Here is a 16752-nt window from a genome sequence, read left to right on the forward strand (position 1 = left end):
GCACAATGAAATATATACATACACATAGAGTAGACGCAATATATACAGTGTAATCAGAATATATACAGTGTAACAGAATATATAGTGTAACAGAATTGCACAGATAGAAATGATTTATTGTGCAGTTACACCTGAGTGAGTCTATGGTGCAGTCCCAGGATTGATACATAGAAGCTGAGGCCATTTTAACTCGTGTGATTTGGCAGGGTATGGATGAAGCCTCTGTCCCTCTCATACAGGGGGATGGGGGGGGCACACGCGCCTGTGCTACTGCTCAGGTGAATGGACGGGGGTGGGGATGTTGGTGTATGACGTCAGCGGAGACCCAGCGCAAGACGCACGGTGCGCCGTGGCCAAGCGAGGCTGAGATCCCAGACAACACAACCTCGCTGCTGCTTCGTGCGTTTCTCCTGCACGTCGCACGCAAGACGCGTCTCGTGCGTCCCGCTCGATTTGTGCAGCTGCAGCTCGTGAGCTCCGCGCCTGTGGTTGGCTCTCCCGGTGCTGTTGGTCACGCGCACACTCGCACAAACGCACGCTCGCAGCTCCAGAAACACGGCGGAGGCGAGGACGACTTGACAGGGAGCGTGACGCGGCTTTGACTTTGGGCGCTCGGGCACATTTTTCAGTCGCTTGGCCCGGTGAGTTGGAGGATGGAGCGCGGAGGAGAGCCGCACTGAGCGCGTCCGCTGAGGGAGAGGAGACGGCTGAGGAAGGCGCGAGGTGGCACTGTTAGAGTCCGGGGCAGATGATGCTTGTTTGCCGCAGGCCCCGCCATCGTGAAATCGGATACCGACGTGCGGCGGATGGGGTGACCGAGCTCGCTGCTCCGCCGGGGAGGTCCCTGTCTTCGGACGGTGCCGGGATGGGAGCTGCCTGGTTCTAAAGGAAGGAAGGAAGGAGTGGGAAGAGGGAAAATGCCGACGGAGGAGGAGACGGCTACCGCAGAAGAGCCCATTTTGGAGGAAGGGTCAGGACGAGAGCAGGTAGGAAAGGGCACCTTTTCAAAAACACGGTCTTCTCCCTTTACGCGTACGTGGTTGTTTATGCGTAAAGTTGCGCATATGTGGCTCCTCCAACAATCCCCTTCTATTTTTATACCACTGTTGGTTTCAAAACGACCCATTTATTCTCCATTTTACACCCCAGTCTGTAGACGACTAGACTCCTGCTCCTTCATGTCATTGCTCTGAAGGAGTCACGTTTCCCTCTGAAGTCCTTCATGCCTTGTTCCGGGGCAAGGACACGGAGCAGGACCTTGGCTTTAACACGAGGAGCTGATGAGCCTGTGGTCCAGGTAAACAGACACGGAGAGGGACACGGTCTCAATGTAGAAATGAAAACCCCAGTCCCGATGTGAGCTGTCTGGCGACCCTGTGGGATGTTGTCCCTCTCGGGGACGAGAGATGCTTTCCTGTATAGTGGAGTGTGTCCATCTGCCAGCTGTCACCGCTGAAATACACTAGAGGGTGACATCACAGTGGAGACACACACCCACCTCTCAGCCCAAAATATACTGACATACAATGCAAATGGTGAGAGAGCGCAGGATAAAGCCTCCAGCTACTTTTATATTAGTTATCTGATAGATGAATATAACCTGCAGTGTGTGTTTAATATCTAATGTTCAAACCCCAAGAACATGTATCATGGTCCTTAAAAACAAATCCACCACCGTATATCCTGGAAGTCCTTGTTGTTGAAGTCCCTGTTCTTGCTCCTGCACTGTTAGACTGTAAAAGGGATATCTTTAAAATAAGGAGCCTTGAATACGAATACAGTTTTTCAGTACACCACCCTGCTGCTACTCCATCAACAAACACACACACACACACACGCACACGCTCATCTTTAGTGTGTGACCTTTTCCTCTCTCTCTCAGTTCATCCCCTGCCCCACCATTTCTCCTCTTCTTTGAAAAGGGAGATGGAATAGGAATGACGAAAACAAAATCAAAAATATGGATGAATAATGCACAGGGTAGGAAATGAACTGCGCCAGTGGAGTTGACTTAGACATGTGAGGTGTCGGTGGGTGTACCTGCCGCATGCATGGGATGTGTCGAATGGAGCTGGGTGATGAGGCCAAAAACAAGCTATATGCAATAATTCATTATATATCTGTCAATAGAATAAACATCGAATCAACATTTCTTTCCTGTTTAAAGATTTTTGTACCTAGGTCAAAGTTAAGTTATCTGCCGTTTAAAACTTTTCTTATTGGACAGAAAATTACTATATACCTCTCAATACATACACTTTATATCAGAATCTATTGAAACTTTAATTTATTTAACACTATAGATGTAAACAACAAAGAGATAATTATTGTTATTGCTTAATTGGGGGGTGGGTTGTGACGGCTGTAAACAGCTGAGACAGACCTGGGTGCTTGGATACAGGCAAGCATCTTGATCGCACCTTCTTTTAAAATGGAGCCTCAGGGTTAAAACTAACAACTTTATCAACTCATCAGACACGTATTACTTTAAAACGTTAATTTTGTTGTCTATGTTGATTATGAAAATGTTGAGAAATGCCCATTGAGTCTCAAAAAGCAGAAAATCCTTTGGGTTACCAGTTTTAATTCCTGCAGTCGTTGTTTCTCTCTTGATCAAATACTCAATTGATGGACAAATCGTTTTAGCTCTAATGAACTTCATCCACTCGACTGCTTTTTACAATATACAGTATAAGACTGGTGCACTCGGCTAATAAAAGTGGACATTAATAAGAACTATGTACTGAGCCGGTGGTAATTTAAAGCCTTAGAGTCACTAACCCTGTTAAATCACGCCTCTCGCATTATTCTGTCACTCTCCTCTGTTTGTATCCATGCGTACAGTGCAGACAGTGCAATGTCATGCAGTGAATTCAGTCTGCACCTGTTCTCTGCCTCCATTACTCTCTCGTCTTCCCCTCGTGCTCTCCTTCCTGTTTCATATTTGCCTGTCATGGAGAATACAGCATCTTCCTCCCATCGCTCTCTGCTCAGCTCTCGCTCTCAGGCAGCTGCACGCTCGTGTTATTCATGCCTCACATGTGTACGCATGTACACTCGCACAAATGAAGCAGTGGCACGATTAATATTAAAATCTCAGGTTTGATTCACACGTACCTCTTGACAGTGACTCTGCTCTTTGACTTTGTTGCATCAAACCAAGTGTTTCTAATTATTACTTATTTGGCTTATTTCCTTAAGTTTCATCAGCAGATAACGAGACAGATTTCCACCAATTGAGAAACTGTGTCCGGGGCAGAGGAAGAAAAAGACAGATCTAATGTGTGGGAGAGGCAGAGAACAGGAACAGAACTAAAGAAAAACTGGCTGGTGTTGGCCTCAGAAACAAATGTATTCAACCCGAGTTCACACAGGGACAGTAAGCTTGTGCGAAAAGAAAGAGAAACGCTTTCTGTTTTGCAGAAAGGTCTAATTTAAAGACTAAAGCTTGGTGTAGTCTCATGTTTTATGCATTTGTGACCCACTCTTGAGGATTTACATCTTCTCTGAGAAGAACTGTGGTGTGCCACAGATGGAGGAGGGAAGTCCTGAAGTATCGACAGGAACATTGTTAGTTCAGACTTTTCTATCCATGTAACGGTGTGCTGTATAATAAAATGCATATAAAAAATATTAAAGCTCTAAAACACCCCAAAAAAACCATGAGAGTCCCAAACAGGGAGTTATCACCAGACAGAAAATGTATTCATAATGAAATCTTGAGGGGTCATTTTATCATTTTCTATCAAAATGTGAAACTTTAAATTGAATGCATGCTTCTCATACAGTCATGGAGATTAGCTGCAGTAAATTTTGATAACAGCATCATGACAATTGGACAAATCTGTTACGTTTAAGACAAATAAGAACACAACTGCCGGAGGGGACCACAGGACATTGGAAAACTGCAAATGTATAGTCGCTGCTCTCCTGAGAACAATATGTCCCATGTAGCATTCAAAGCTAAAACACTTACACTCAATACTAACCAGGAGGCACATTTTCATTTATTTGTAAAGAATAATGTATGGATTTTGATGAGGCCACGCTGCCATTTGCTTCGCCACAGAAAGCAAATGTGTTACTCGTCTACTTTCACTTTGTATGACCGGGCCCTAACAGCATTGGGAGCTGCTGCGAATGTTTCGATAAGATTCATTTCCACTTACGTCTCTGAAAGTAGCATTCAATATAAATATGGAATTTGCTGTATTTTATTCTTACATTTAATAACATTTGAATTTAAATGAAACTACTTTTCCTAGCTCTTTGTATGCACTTGATTTTTTTCTCACGCTCCAATGGTGTTGTTTTTATCATGAGATTTAGAGACATAGTTATTAGCTGCAAGGGTTATATGATGAGTTTCTATTCTATCGATGTTCATGTACTTTATTCCACTATGAAAACCTGCCACCACTTGAATGTATTTTGTCACCGATATATATTCAAGCTGACATGAAGGGCGACGGTTGCTTTCAATGATCATTTCATTTATCAACATTTGACCTTCCCCCTGCTGAAAATTGATTAGTCTCCCATACATATTCTCAGAAACAGATGATTTGAAATAGACAGTCAGGACAGGATGAGACATTTTATTTTCCTTACTCAAGGGCTCACGATTGAATTTGTTGTTCCGGCCGAGCTACACTCGAAACCTGACTTCCTAAACGGCCCCTCAATTGTATTGAAATGACACATCGGTTTTTAACAGTGCACTGCAGGCATCAACAGCACATTTCCTCTCCACGCTTCCTCACTTCATTTGCCACCCACATGCCCGGATTGCTAATTATAGCTGCTCCAGTCACACCTAACACGCTGAATTAGTATGAGCAGCGAGGGGGGGGGGAGAGGGAGAGAAACGTTTTCTACTAGATCGCTTAATCCAGGGCGTGATTTACAAAAACGTCCCAGCCCAGTGGAAAAAGGAAAACATTTCTATAAATTTAATTTTTTGAATCTTTCTGTGTTAAGATGGAAGTGAGGGTACAATAGTATAGCTCCACCAGATGCCTTAAGAGTAATCAGCATATGTCGTGATGACATTTCAATTTTTCAATGCAAATATTAAATTAAATTACATTATGACGCTTTGTCCAAAGTGACTTACAATTAGTACACTCACTGTGATCCGATAAAAGCATTCAAGTAAACACCGTCTCAACAAACAATCCACGTTAGTAGATTTGCATTGGTAGAAACTGTAGTAAAAACAGAACCCTGCAATTTCTAATATTAAGATATAATGTTGACCCTAAGTGAAATAGGAGGTTCAAGTTTTAACCTGTGCAAACAATAATAAATAGAGCCTGTAACCAATGGTTCAATAAAATAATTTCACCACTGCCAAGATCCATCAATTATTCCCAGGGAAATTGGTGAAAATGTCGAAAAATAGCCTATCACTCAATGTATTCCATATTAGTTAATATATATATATATATATATTGCTCAGCATCCAAATTATAAACAGTTTCAACCTTGTCTCAGATCATATTTTATAGAAAATCCAGGCTCTGATATTAAAATGATGAAACAGAATTTGTCTTGACGAATTGGCCTGTATCAGCCCTCAGCCTGTCAGGATGGGAAGCAAATGAAAGTTGACACCCTCCAGACGAGGCTGCATAGATCTCTCTTCATCATGATGTCAAGGAGACTGAGATCTGCTCCTGCCTCGACACGAGAGCCAGGGCTCAACACGGGCATCACGGGCACAACCGAAAAGCTTCTGGAGGCGTTATTTATTCCTGACTTGCATTACTCTGGCAGTAACATGCTCAATCATTTGTTTACAACATCATTTTCTTATGCTGCACGTGTCCGGCTCTGTAAACTCACTTGATTATGTGTCGAAGCATGGCCGCCCCAAAGATTAAGTTGTAAAGGCCTAACTCGTGTCGTCAGCTCCGAGGTGATTGTGAGTGGAGCATCTCCTGGCTCTGTGTTTTCATTCTAGCCGTGTGGTCTTAACCTTTGGGACAGAGAACTGCTCATACTGACAAACAGTGACTGGCATAAGTGCATGCAGGTATAATTTGACTCCGGGCTCTGGGCTGATTTCCTCCTCTCTGGGCCGCCGCAGAGACTTGAGTGCCACGCAGGTTCTTTCTCTCTCGTTAGAATGTCCTCGTTGTTTTTGGGGACGACATTAATCTGCTGAAGGTAAAGATGAAAGGAGCGGGAGAGAATTGGAGACCGCAACACAAAATGAGCGCGACAGGGAGGGCAGGAGAAGGACGAGGAGGAATGATTTTGGCAGGGGGCATCCCTGGAGAGAGGTGTACTCTGTCACTGATGCCATCTCTTTAGTTTCTCTCCTCTCCTCTCCTCTCCTCTGTTTGTTCCCTGTCATACTTGCATTCATGAAAAGTTCATGATGGTTTTTTTTTCTCCATGTCTCTCCCCCTCCTCATCCCTCTTTCTCCTTCTCTCTCTCTCTCCCTCTCCCTTTCCCTCTCTCTCTCTCCCTCTGCTCTGTCTACGCTACACTTTCAGCCCAATCAATCCACTTAGAGACAGACCCAGAGAGGATGTAACGCAGGAGACGTGGGGGTGAGGAGGAAAGGAAAGGCCGAGGGGGAGTAAATGCTTTGGAGGTGGGAGGGAAGATTCGGGGAAGGAGAAATTACGTAAGATTGTGTAAGGAAAGAGAGGAGGAAAATAAAAAAGTCAGAAATCTTCCATTTTCCTGCCGTTACACATGCATTTGAACAGGACTTCCTCTGTCGGAGGTTTACTCAGTGATTTGTAGCCACTAATAACGTGTAGGTGCCCTTCACTTTGCCTTTAACTGCATGCCCTTGACACACTGTAGTAGAGCATAAAAGCCTGTGTGTGTGTGTGTGTGTGTGTGTGAGTGTGTTGCAGCCAGCCACTGTGGCTGCGTAGTGCGAGACAGGGAGACAATGAGGGGAGATGAGTGTGTGCATGAAGGAGGGGGCGATAAAGAAAGGGGGAGAGGGGCATGTGTGCTGGGTAGATGGAGGGGGTGATGTGCTGACAGGACATGCAGACTCGACGGAGAGGAGGAGAGGACACTGGTGTCATCCCATCTTCGGTCGTTGGCGTTGCTGCTCGCTCGCCGTGTCGCATTCGGCACGCGGCAGAGGGCAACAACATACAGTGCCTTGCATAAGTATTCACCCCCTTTGGACTTTTCTACATTTTGTCATGGTATAACCACAGATTAAAATTTATTTCATCGTGAGTTTATGTAATGGACCAACACAAAATAGTGCATCATTTGGAAGTGGGGGGAAATATTACATGGATTTCACAATTATTTACAAATAAAAATCTGAAAAGTGTTGAGTGCATATGTATTCACCCCCTTTACTGTGAAACCCCTAACAAAGATCTGGTGCGACCAATTGCATTCACAAGTCACATTTGCAAGTCACATAATTAGTAAATAGGGTCCACCTGTCTGCAATTTAATCTCAGTATAAATACACCTGTTCTGTGACGGACTCAGAGTTTGTTGGAGATCATTACTGAACAAACAGCATCATGAAGACCAAGGAGCTCACCAAACAGGTCAGGGATAAAGTTGTGGAGAAATATGAAGCAGGGTTAGGTTATAAAAAAATATCCAGAGCTTTGAACATCTCTCTGAGCACCATCAAATCCATCATAAGAAAATGGAAAGAATATGGCACAACCGCAAACCTACCAAGAGGAGGCCGTCCACCCAAACTGAAGAGTCGGACAAGGAGAAAATGAATCAGAGAAGCAACCAGGAGGCCCATGGTTACTCTGGAGGAGTTGCAGAGATCCACAGCTGAGGTGGGAGAATCTGTCCACAGGACAACTATTAGTCGTCTACTCCACAAATCTGGCCTTTATGGAAGAGTGGCAAGAAGAAAGCCATTGTTGAAAGGGATCCTTAAAAAATCCCGTTTGGAGTTTGCCAGAAGCCATGTGGGAGACACAGCAAACATGTGGAAGAAGGTGCTCTGGTCACATGAGACCAAAATTGAACTTTTTGGCCTCAATGCAAAACGCTCTGTGTGGCGAAAACCCAACACTGCCCATCACCCGGAGCACACCATCCCAACAGTGAAACATGGTGGTGGTAGCATCATGCTGTGGGGATGCTTCTCTTCAGCAGGTACAGGGAAACTGGTCAGAATAGAGGGAAAGATGGATGGAGCCAAATACAGGGAAATCCTTGAAGAAAATCTGATGCAGTCTGCAAAAGACTTGAGACTCGGGCGGAGGTTCATCTTCCAGCAGGACAATGACCCTAAACATACAGCCAGAGCTACAAAGGAATGGTTTGGATTAAAGAATGTTAATGTCTTAAAATGGCCCAGTCAAAGCCCAGACCTCAATCCAATAGAGAATCTATGGCAAGACTTGAAGATTGCGGTTCACAGACGGTCTCCATCCAATCTGACTGAGCTTCATCTTTTTTGCCAAGAAGAATGGACAAACCTTTCCATCTCTAGATGTGCAAAGCTGGTAGAGACATACCCCAAAAGACTTGCAGCTGTAATTGCAGCGAAAGGGGGTTCTACCAAGTATTGACACAGGGGGGTGAATACTTATGCACCCAACAGATGTCAACTTTTTTGTTCTCATTATTGTTTGTGTCACAATAAAATTTATTTTGCACCTCCAAAGTACTATGCATGTTTTGTTGATCAAACGGGAAAAAGTTTATTTAAGTCTATTTGAATTCCAGTTAGTAACAGTACATAATGGGAAAAAGTCCAAGGGGGGTGAATACTTATGCAAGGCACTGTATGTGAGGGCACACAAGAGCAGAAACAAACAAACTCACAGTGCTAAGTTTATTTCCCCCCTCTCCTTATATGTCCCTCATGCATTAATGTACAGAACACATACAGCCCTCCCCGCTCCTCTCTCATTCACATATATAATGTGCAGCAGCAGTCATAACCCTGCCGATGTCGGAGTGGAGTCATTTAGCCAGGGAACAGTCTCGAAGCATCGTGCTCATCTAAATTATTCACGTACACTTTGCTGGCTGCATTACAATGCTGAGAATGTGCATGGAGAGAGAGAGAGAGATGGGCCGAGAAGAAGAAGGGCACGTCAGACCATGTATGTCTGTGTATCTGATTCATCTGTGTGTGTGTGTGTGTGTGTGTGTACACGCATGCACGTAGATCATCAAATTTTAAGGTGAAAACACGCTTTAACGTTGGCGATGTAAGGCCAGGAAAGCGTTGGGGTTAGACAAGTAAAGTGGATATGGTTACGGTTAGAGTACGTCCAGGAAATGAACGCAAGTCAATGCAATGTCCCCTGAAGTCATGGGGTTGGTGTGTGTTTGTGCGTCGGTGTGTTTGAGTGCACTGTAATATGATGTCTTCACAGTGCAACTGAGGCCGTGTCAAAGTGTGCACTTAGAGAGGCATAAACTGTGTGTGTGTGTGTGTGTGTGTGTGTGTGTGTGTGTGTGTGTGTGTGTGTGTGTGTGTGTGTGTGTGTGTGTGTGTGTGTGTGTGTGTGTGTGTGTGTAAAATATGCATCACTTATCCTATGATGGCTCGTTGATGGGTTGGGTATGGGGCGATGTAATGCGTTCCTATGGTCAGGAGCTCAGCTCACACACACATGGTCTGAAATATGAACCTATTTACCAAACAGGAAGATTAGGACCATTAAAACCTCACCAGGGGGTCACTAGGTACATAAAACCTGAGCTTCTTCCCTAACAATAATTTCCCTTCACAACCATATATGTGCTTGTTTTCATTCATTTTTTAACTTTTATACCTGCTAAGGGAACCATAGCATTTAAATTGTGTCCATGGACTGGTGCAATATGCATCTGCATATGTCTTGTGTGTTGTCTGAATGACATTCAAGTGAATAATGAATCTCAAAACAACATAAAAAATGATGAAGTTATAGTCATGGGTTTCATCGATAGTCTAAACCAAGTTGACATTGTTCTTGAATATGAAATAACCTGCACCCACATTTTAAACACAGGACTATCAGGACATCCCTGCATGAATAGGCTCCTGACATAGTGAGGATAGACTGAGAGTACGACTGCCTGTATTTACATTCTCAACAACACTTAACACCTTTTTTTTTTTTTTTAACACTCTTTTTATTTTATTTTTTACCTTTTTATGAGTACAAACATTGGAAAAACAAAACAGACAACAAAAGAAAAAAAATCCCACCCCAAACTAACAGTGAGCACTGCAATATATATCTTAACACATATATATATATACACACACACATACATCCATGTATAAACAGACCTACATACATACACAATCAGCAGGATAACAGGAGACAGGCAAGTGAATAGCGTGTATAAAATAAATAGAATGAAACAAAAATAAAATAAGGCCTCCCCTTCCAGAAAAAGATTATGAGTTATGGTTTCTGTAAGAAGGAATGCACCGGTTTCCAGATCCTCCAAAACTTGACTGATTTGTGGTTAAGGTCATGAGTCAACTTAACACCTTTCTAACATGTCCCACATTTGGATCGCACGTTTTCTGTGAACGTTTTCTCAGAATCAACAGAGCTCCTCCAGAGCAACAGAAGATGTTTAACAGCTGTATCCACAAACTCTACAAAATGACAAGCACAACCTTTTGGGTTCATGCTTTCTTAGTTCAGTCAGCGGTCAGCAGCATCTCATTTCTCTGGTGTGTGTTTGTTTCCACAGCAGCGGCCAGTCCAACAGTCTCTGGCCTCGTCCCTGTGTCGGGAGTCCCACTGGAAGTGCCTCGTCCTGACCCTCCTCATGTATGGCTGCTTCGCCACACTGGCATGGTGCGCTCTCTGCCGGGTGCCGGTTCTCGGCTCCTCCTCCATACCGCTCGGGGCCGAGGACGACGCCACCGCGGCGGCCTATTACGACATCCTGCACTTGGAGAGCCCGTGCTCCAGTGGCTACGTCTACATCCCCCTGGCCTTCCTCGCCATGCTTTACGTGGTTTACCTGGTGGAGTGCTGGCACTGCTTCTCCAAGACGGCCATGTTGGCTCATGCTGAATTCCAGGTATCTGTCAGAGGTTGCCTCATTGAATTTAGCATCGAGCTAGGTGGGCTAACAGCTAGACAAAATAACACAAACCCGAAAGATGATGGAGTCTGGTGCTGCAATAGAAGTGATGACCTTGAGTAAGACCCTGACTGCTAACTCAGGGAATGTTGTTTGGTGTAATGGTGTCAGCAGAATGTAAACAAATATAGGAGAAGTCAAACACAATGGGGCTGAAATGAATGTCTGCAAAGACCGTTCTAATAATCAGGCAACAGCATCAGAATCGTCCTCATTTGATAAAGAGAGAACCCATTTTACTCCAAATTTATACTCGAGTGTGGAGAAAATGCTTGCCCACTCATATGGAAATAAGCCGACCTGGGGGCATCAGTCTATCTTTTGTCTATTCTGGTCTGCTCCAAATATTATCAGGAGCACATTACGCCAAAGGAAGTCTGCATTTGGTTCATCTGCTGCAGCCCAAAACAAAATATTCAGTGCGTTAGTCCAGACTGTCGGGAGCATATATTCTCAGTTAAGAAATTTAAAAGAAACAAACAAACAATGGAATCTTAGTATTGCAAAAGCGTCTCCAGCAATTTTGCGTCTTTATATTTTTAAAAGGATTATTCGCCATTTTTGATGCAAGGAAATATCTAGATAAAAGCAGTTGCAGAAACTATGTCACATTGTGGGATTGTTTTTAAATTTGGTGGTTAATGGATTCGATTGTCATAATTTGATACAGGAAGTGTACGAGCGCGTGCAGAGACTCCAGCAGGCCACACCCTGTATTTGGTGGAAGGCCATCAGCTACCACTACGTGAGGAGGACGAGACAGGTGACGAGATACCGCAACGGAGATGCATACACGACCACACAGGTGAGAGGAACTTTCCTTTTAGCTTAATTTTACAAAAAGACCTACATTTAGTCGTTTGATAATAATAACTGCTATGTGAATTTTTGAATTATTGTGAGTCTGAGTGCAAAGAAAGCGTTATTGCTGCTGAAACACATATGAATAAATAGTTAAACTTGATTCCCCTCCCCTGTCTTCCTCTCTATCACTCTCTTTCCCTCCATCCATCCCTTCCCTCTCCTTCCCCAGGTCTACCATGAACGGGTGAACACTCACGCCTCCAGCTCGGAGTTCGACTACGGCCGTTACGGCGTCAAAGACGTGTCCAAGCATCTGCTGGACCTGCAGCTGCACCCTGCAGTGCGCCTCCGCTTTACCAAGTGTTTCAGGTCAGACTCTCACCACAGCTGTTCAGAGACAGACAGGTTATCAGTCCGTGGGATACACTTGGTAAAAACAGATTTTTTTTTCTCTTTAGCTTCTCCAGTGCGCGTGCTGAAGCTGCCTACCTCACCCAGGTAAGATATGGTTACAAAAAGAATCAGATTTAATATCAGTGTAATTGTATGAGGCCTACAAATAGTGAATGTTTTTATTTTGTCCGTCTATGATATTACCTTTCAAGTATGATTTCGATTTTAATTTGTTTCTCATATTGCTCATCTTTCAATGAGCAAGCAGCTGACTAGATTTTATGAGAGCCAGGTAGAAAAGGCCTTACATACACGATTATTGGCTGTATTCATGATATTGTACTAGAAGATACTAAAATATTTCCAAATACATTTTCTTTACTGTTGGGAAATAAAACATAGTTAATGTGCTCGTCATCACTCTTACCTTAGAGATGCTATATATAAAGACTCTCCACTCTCTTTAAAAGCTGAGTATCTCTCTCATGACAACCCCACGCACAGTGCTCGGGGAATCCAATGCTTCACAGGCCTGCTGTGCCTAGTAGCAGTTGCTAAGCTATTATAAGATACTATCTTTTTGGAGCAGTGGTTTAGAAAACAATCTTCACTACATTATCAGTTGCTTCAGCATTAATTTAGACATATCTAATGTGTTCTATTTTCTGTTATTCAAAGCGAGCGCGCTTCTTCGGGGAGAACGAGGGCCTTGACGACTACATGGAGGCCAGGGAGGGAATGCACCTGAAGAATGTGGATTTCCGCGAGCACATCCTGGCGTTCCCGGATCCTACCCACCAGCCGTGGTTTGCCCGGCACAGGGTGTTCTGGCTGGCTTCGGCTTTCCTCCTGTCGTGGCCGCTGCGGGTTGTGTCCGAACGTCGCACGGCATACGTCCACTACCACGTGGAGAAGTTGTTCGGGGAGGATGAGGACGGTGGCGGGGGAGGAGGACCAGGTGGAGGAGGACCAGGCGGAGGTGGGACTGACGGTGGCACTGAGAATGGAATCCGCCCAGGAGGGATCAGTATTGGGATTGGTCTGAACGGGACGAGCTACCGAGCCATCTCTCGGGTCAACACTGTGGACATGACAGAACTGGAGTGGCACATCCGCTGTAACCAACAGATGGTCCCAAGCTATTCTGAAGCCCTCCTCATGGACTTGGACATAAGTGGGGGGACAAACCCCACTGTTTCTACCCCCGTCTCTGGGCCTACGGGCAGCACCCCCAGCACGGTAACCAACCCGCCTTCTCTGACTCTGCCCGTGGTGTTCAACTCCGCTTACCTCCTGCAGAGCTGTCCTCGATGTCGGAGGACAACTTCGAGCTCCAGTCTTCCCTCCAGGCTAAGAGCCTCGATGGGAACCACGGCTCTCCTGAACGCCACCGTGGCAGGGATCAGGGCGGCAGGGCCGGGTGGTGGGGCCATAGGAGGGAGATTGGTGCTCAGTCGGAGTGGATTCTCACTCGGGAGACTGGCAGGAGGACGCCAAAACAGCCTGTTTCATTCAAGAAGCATGGGGGGAGGGCTCGGAGGAAGTCGGGAAGAGGGAGGAGGAAGTGCCGGAGGCGGAGGTGGGGGAGGCGGTGGTGGTGGCGGAGGTGGTGGAGGTGGAGGTGGAGGATTCCTCGGGTTGGGTTCAAGACAGGACAATGAGGAAACCAGAGGAGTCCTTGAAGGAGAAGGGGATGACGATGAAGAGGAGGAGCAGGAGGAGGAGGAGAGAAGGGAAGACCGGGCAAGAGAAAGGAGTGATGAAGCAGAGCAGGAAAACGGAGGGGGAGGAGAGGCGAGGGAGGGCGATAGGGAACGTCCTCCATCCTACCAGGACGCGTTCTTCTTCCCTGTCCTCATTATACACGGAGAGGAGAGCTGCCATGCTGGAGATGACATGTGACGAGTGGAAAGATCAACACGTGGAGGGAAAGAAAAGTATCGGCTGAGGCTCAGGGAGATGGAAGGGACTGAGTGGAAAGCAAATAATGGATCACAGGAGAAGGGGCTGAGGGAAAATGATACTTGATAGACCCAAAGAATGAATGAAATGAGACGCGAATGAGAAGAGAAAAGAAGGAGCTGGTTGACAGAATACCAAGCAGAGACACTTGAGATAGGAATCAGTCATAACAAAGTGGGGAAGATAATAATAGCTCTGTGACACAAATAATAAGGAAGGAGGAGATGGAGTAGGGAGGAGAGGCAGAGAAGTCTCAGAACGAGTAGACCGCTTCAGGGGATTTGAACAGATTCGGTGCATACTGTAAAAAAAAAAGAAATAAAAGCATGAAACAGTGGTTGGGAGGAAGATGGAATCTGATAGAGAAGTGAAGGAGTCAGATAAGATGGAGTCTGAGGAAATGAGTGAAGGCAGGAATATCCTCACATAGGTAGATATTGCTGCACAGAGAAAGAGGGAGAGAGAGGATGACAAATCAGATACTTGGGAAGAATGGAGAGACTGAAAACAAGTCTATTTTCAGAAATATCTATGCAAGAACAGGAGAGGGAGGAGAAAACAATTCTAAAGATAGCAACCGGAGGGCAGCGGAGAAAGTCTAAACCAGCTGAGCGCTCGTGGGTAGTTTTTCAAAATAAACAGTCGAGGGGGGGGAAAGGTAGTTTGAAGGTTCAGCTTTGCTAAAAAGTGGCAGAGATTAGTAATATGGATTATCTGGAGAGACAACAAACAAGGAGGAACCGAATGAGATCACAACAAAATGCACTGTGGGGAAGTAGCGGGAGAAAACAACATAGTAGACAACATAGACCAGATGACACTAAATCTAAAATATCTCGTGCAAACCCTAAAAAGAGAAAACAGACTTTGGAGGCATATTAACTCAAGAGGAGGAGAAGACAAACACAGAGCGGCCAATTCCAAACAAAACATTTTCAAATAGATTTCTCTCAGGTCTTCTACGGTTCACTGGTCCACCTCACACGACGCCACCACCACTCCAGTGCCAACAAAAGAGGAGAAGCATCGATTTCCTCCGCGTCTCTGCAAGCCGTCACTTCACCATTAGCCTCCCCACCACTCCCCGTCCATTACTGATATGAAGCTGATAAGGGAAGAAAAAAAAGGAGTGACTGCTTCCTCCTGCTTTCAGCTTCCACCATTCCTCTGCTTGCTCTCCATCCATCCATCTCATCACCTCTTCTGTGCTCATTCCCGGGAATCCACATATAACAAGAGCAGAGGTGTGATTCTTTATAAAAGTGAAACCCCATGAACAGTTTTTTTTGCAATTATCACATAAGGGGAGATCCCAAAATAGATCGGCTGAATCTGTCGTTTACTTCCCTTCACCCTCTCCTCCATCACCTCAATCTCATCCCTTTCTTCTTCTTGTTTTTGTTTTAAAGTGGTGGATATGTGATACGCCCTCTCTCTGCTAGTGGAGATGTAGCGATCACATTTCATCTCCACTTCCTACACACATCGCGTCTCCTCCTGGCTGAGCTCTCTCCTCTCGGGTTAGATTAAAAAAAATACAAAACCGATATTTCCCACGTGAATGAAGTTTCTGACCTTTTGCCGTTTCTCCCCCCCCCAATTTAATTCTGTGGATCTACACTGTTTTCGTAGAGGGACAGAAGATCAAGACGAAACCGGCCTTTACAGCCACTGACTTTGGGCCGAGGGTTTGACTTTCATCCACGATTAAAAGTAAAATGCTAATCATCACCAGTTATGCCTGTGTAGTTCTACTGTAGTTTCAATCATTTGTACTCAAAGTTAGTCCTGAGCAATATGGAGAAAACCCTCCTCTATTATCAATGCACTATATATAACACAGTGAGTGTTGAAGCTTGAAAAACCTCTTAATCTCATTTATATCCACATTATTGGACTGCATGGGAGGTGAAACCTGAGGCGCGGAGCTCAGCTGGCGTAGAAATTATAAGTTTTAAGCATAGACGACAAAATCGCCGATGACAATTTACAACGTAAAAATAAAACCCGATCACAATGATCGCTTACGCCCCGACTGTCGATTGTGCCATGCTGCTACCTCCTCCTCTTGAAGAAGCCACTGTCACCCGAGTGACAGCGCCCTCTGTCAATCATCGTCTCACTGTGGAACGTGTAGCTGGCATAGAGATGCATGATGTAACTTAATAATCGCTATAGTGCAGGTCCTACTAATAGCTATGTGGCAAAACTATGGCTGCCATTGCAAGATGCAGTGCCAAAAAGCAGTGATCCATGCTCAGTCAAAACTAATGTAGACATTTTAGACTCATCTAGACGACGGCACAGACATGAGTCCATAGGATGTTACTGTGTTCTGCTTCCTCAGTTGGTCTGTTTTTGAAGAAAATGAGCCCAGGAAGAGGAAACCGGCACAGACAACGTAACCAACCATCAGTGCTTTGATGCGTATACTTTACAAAGCACACTAAACATGCTTATAGTTCTAGATGAACTTTCCTTAACCTTCCCGGCGCATTGCCCTTCAACGGTCTCTGCAG

General features: G+C 45.0%; 1 protein-coding gene across 1 annotated transcript; it reads left to right on the plus strand.

The window, feature by feature from the left end:
* Positions 1-917: 917 nt before the first annotated feature.
* On the plus strand, positions 918-15308 carry LOC128430294 (transmembrane protein 151A). Its single transcript, XM_053416330.1, has 6 exons — positions 918-986; positions 10676-11011; positions 11745-11879; positions 12108-12247; positions 12337-12376; positions 12950-15308. Exons 1-6 carry the CDS (start codon positions 918-920, stop codon positions 14171-14173), a joined length of 1944 nt encoding a protein of 647 aa, XP_053272305.1. The 3' UTR covers positions 14174-15308.
* Positions 15309-16752: the final 1444 nt, after the last annotated feature.

Source organism: Pleuronectes platessa, chromosome 23, assembly GCF_947347685.1.
Source record: "Pleuronectes platessa chromosome 23, fPlePla1.1, whole genome shotgun sequence".
In the NCBI taxonomy this organism is placed as follows: domain Eukaryota; kingdom Metazoa; phylum Chordata; class Actinopteri; order Pleuronectiformes; family Pleuronectidae; genus Pleuronectes; species Pleuronectes platessa.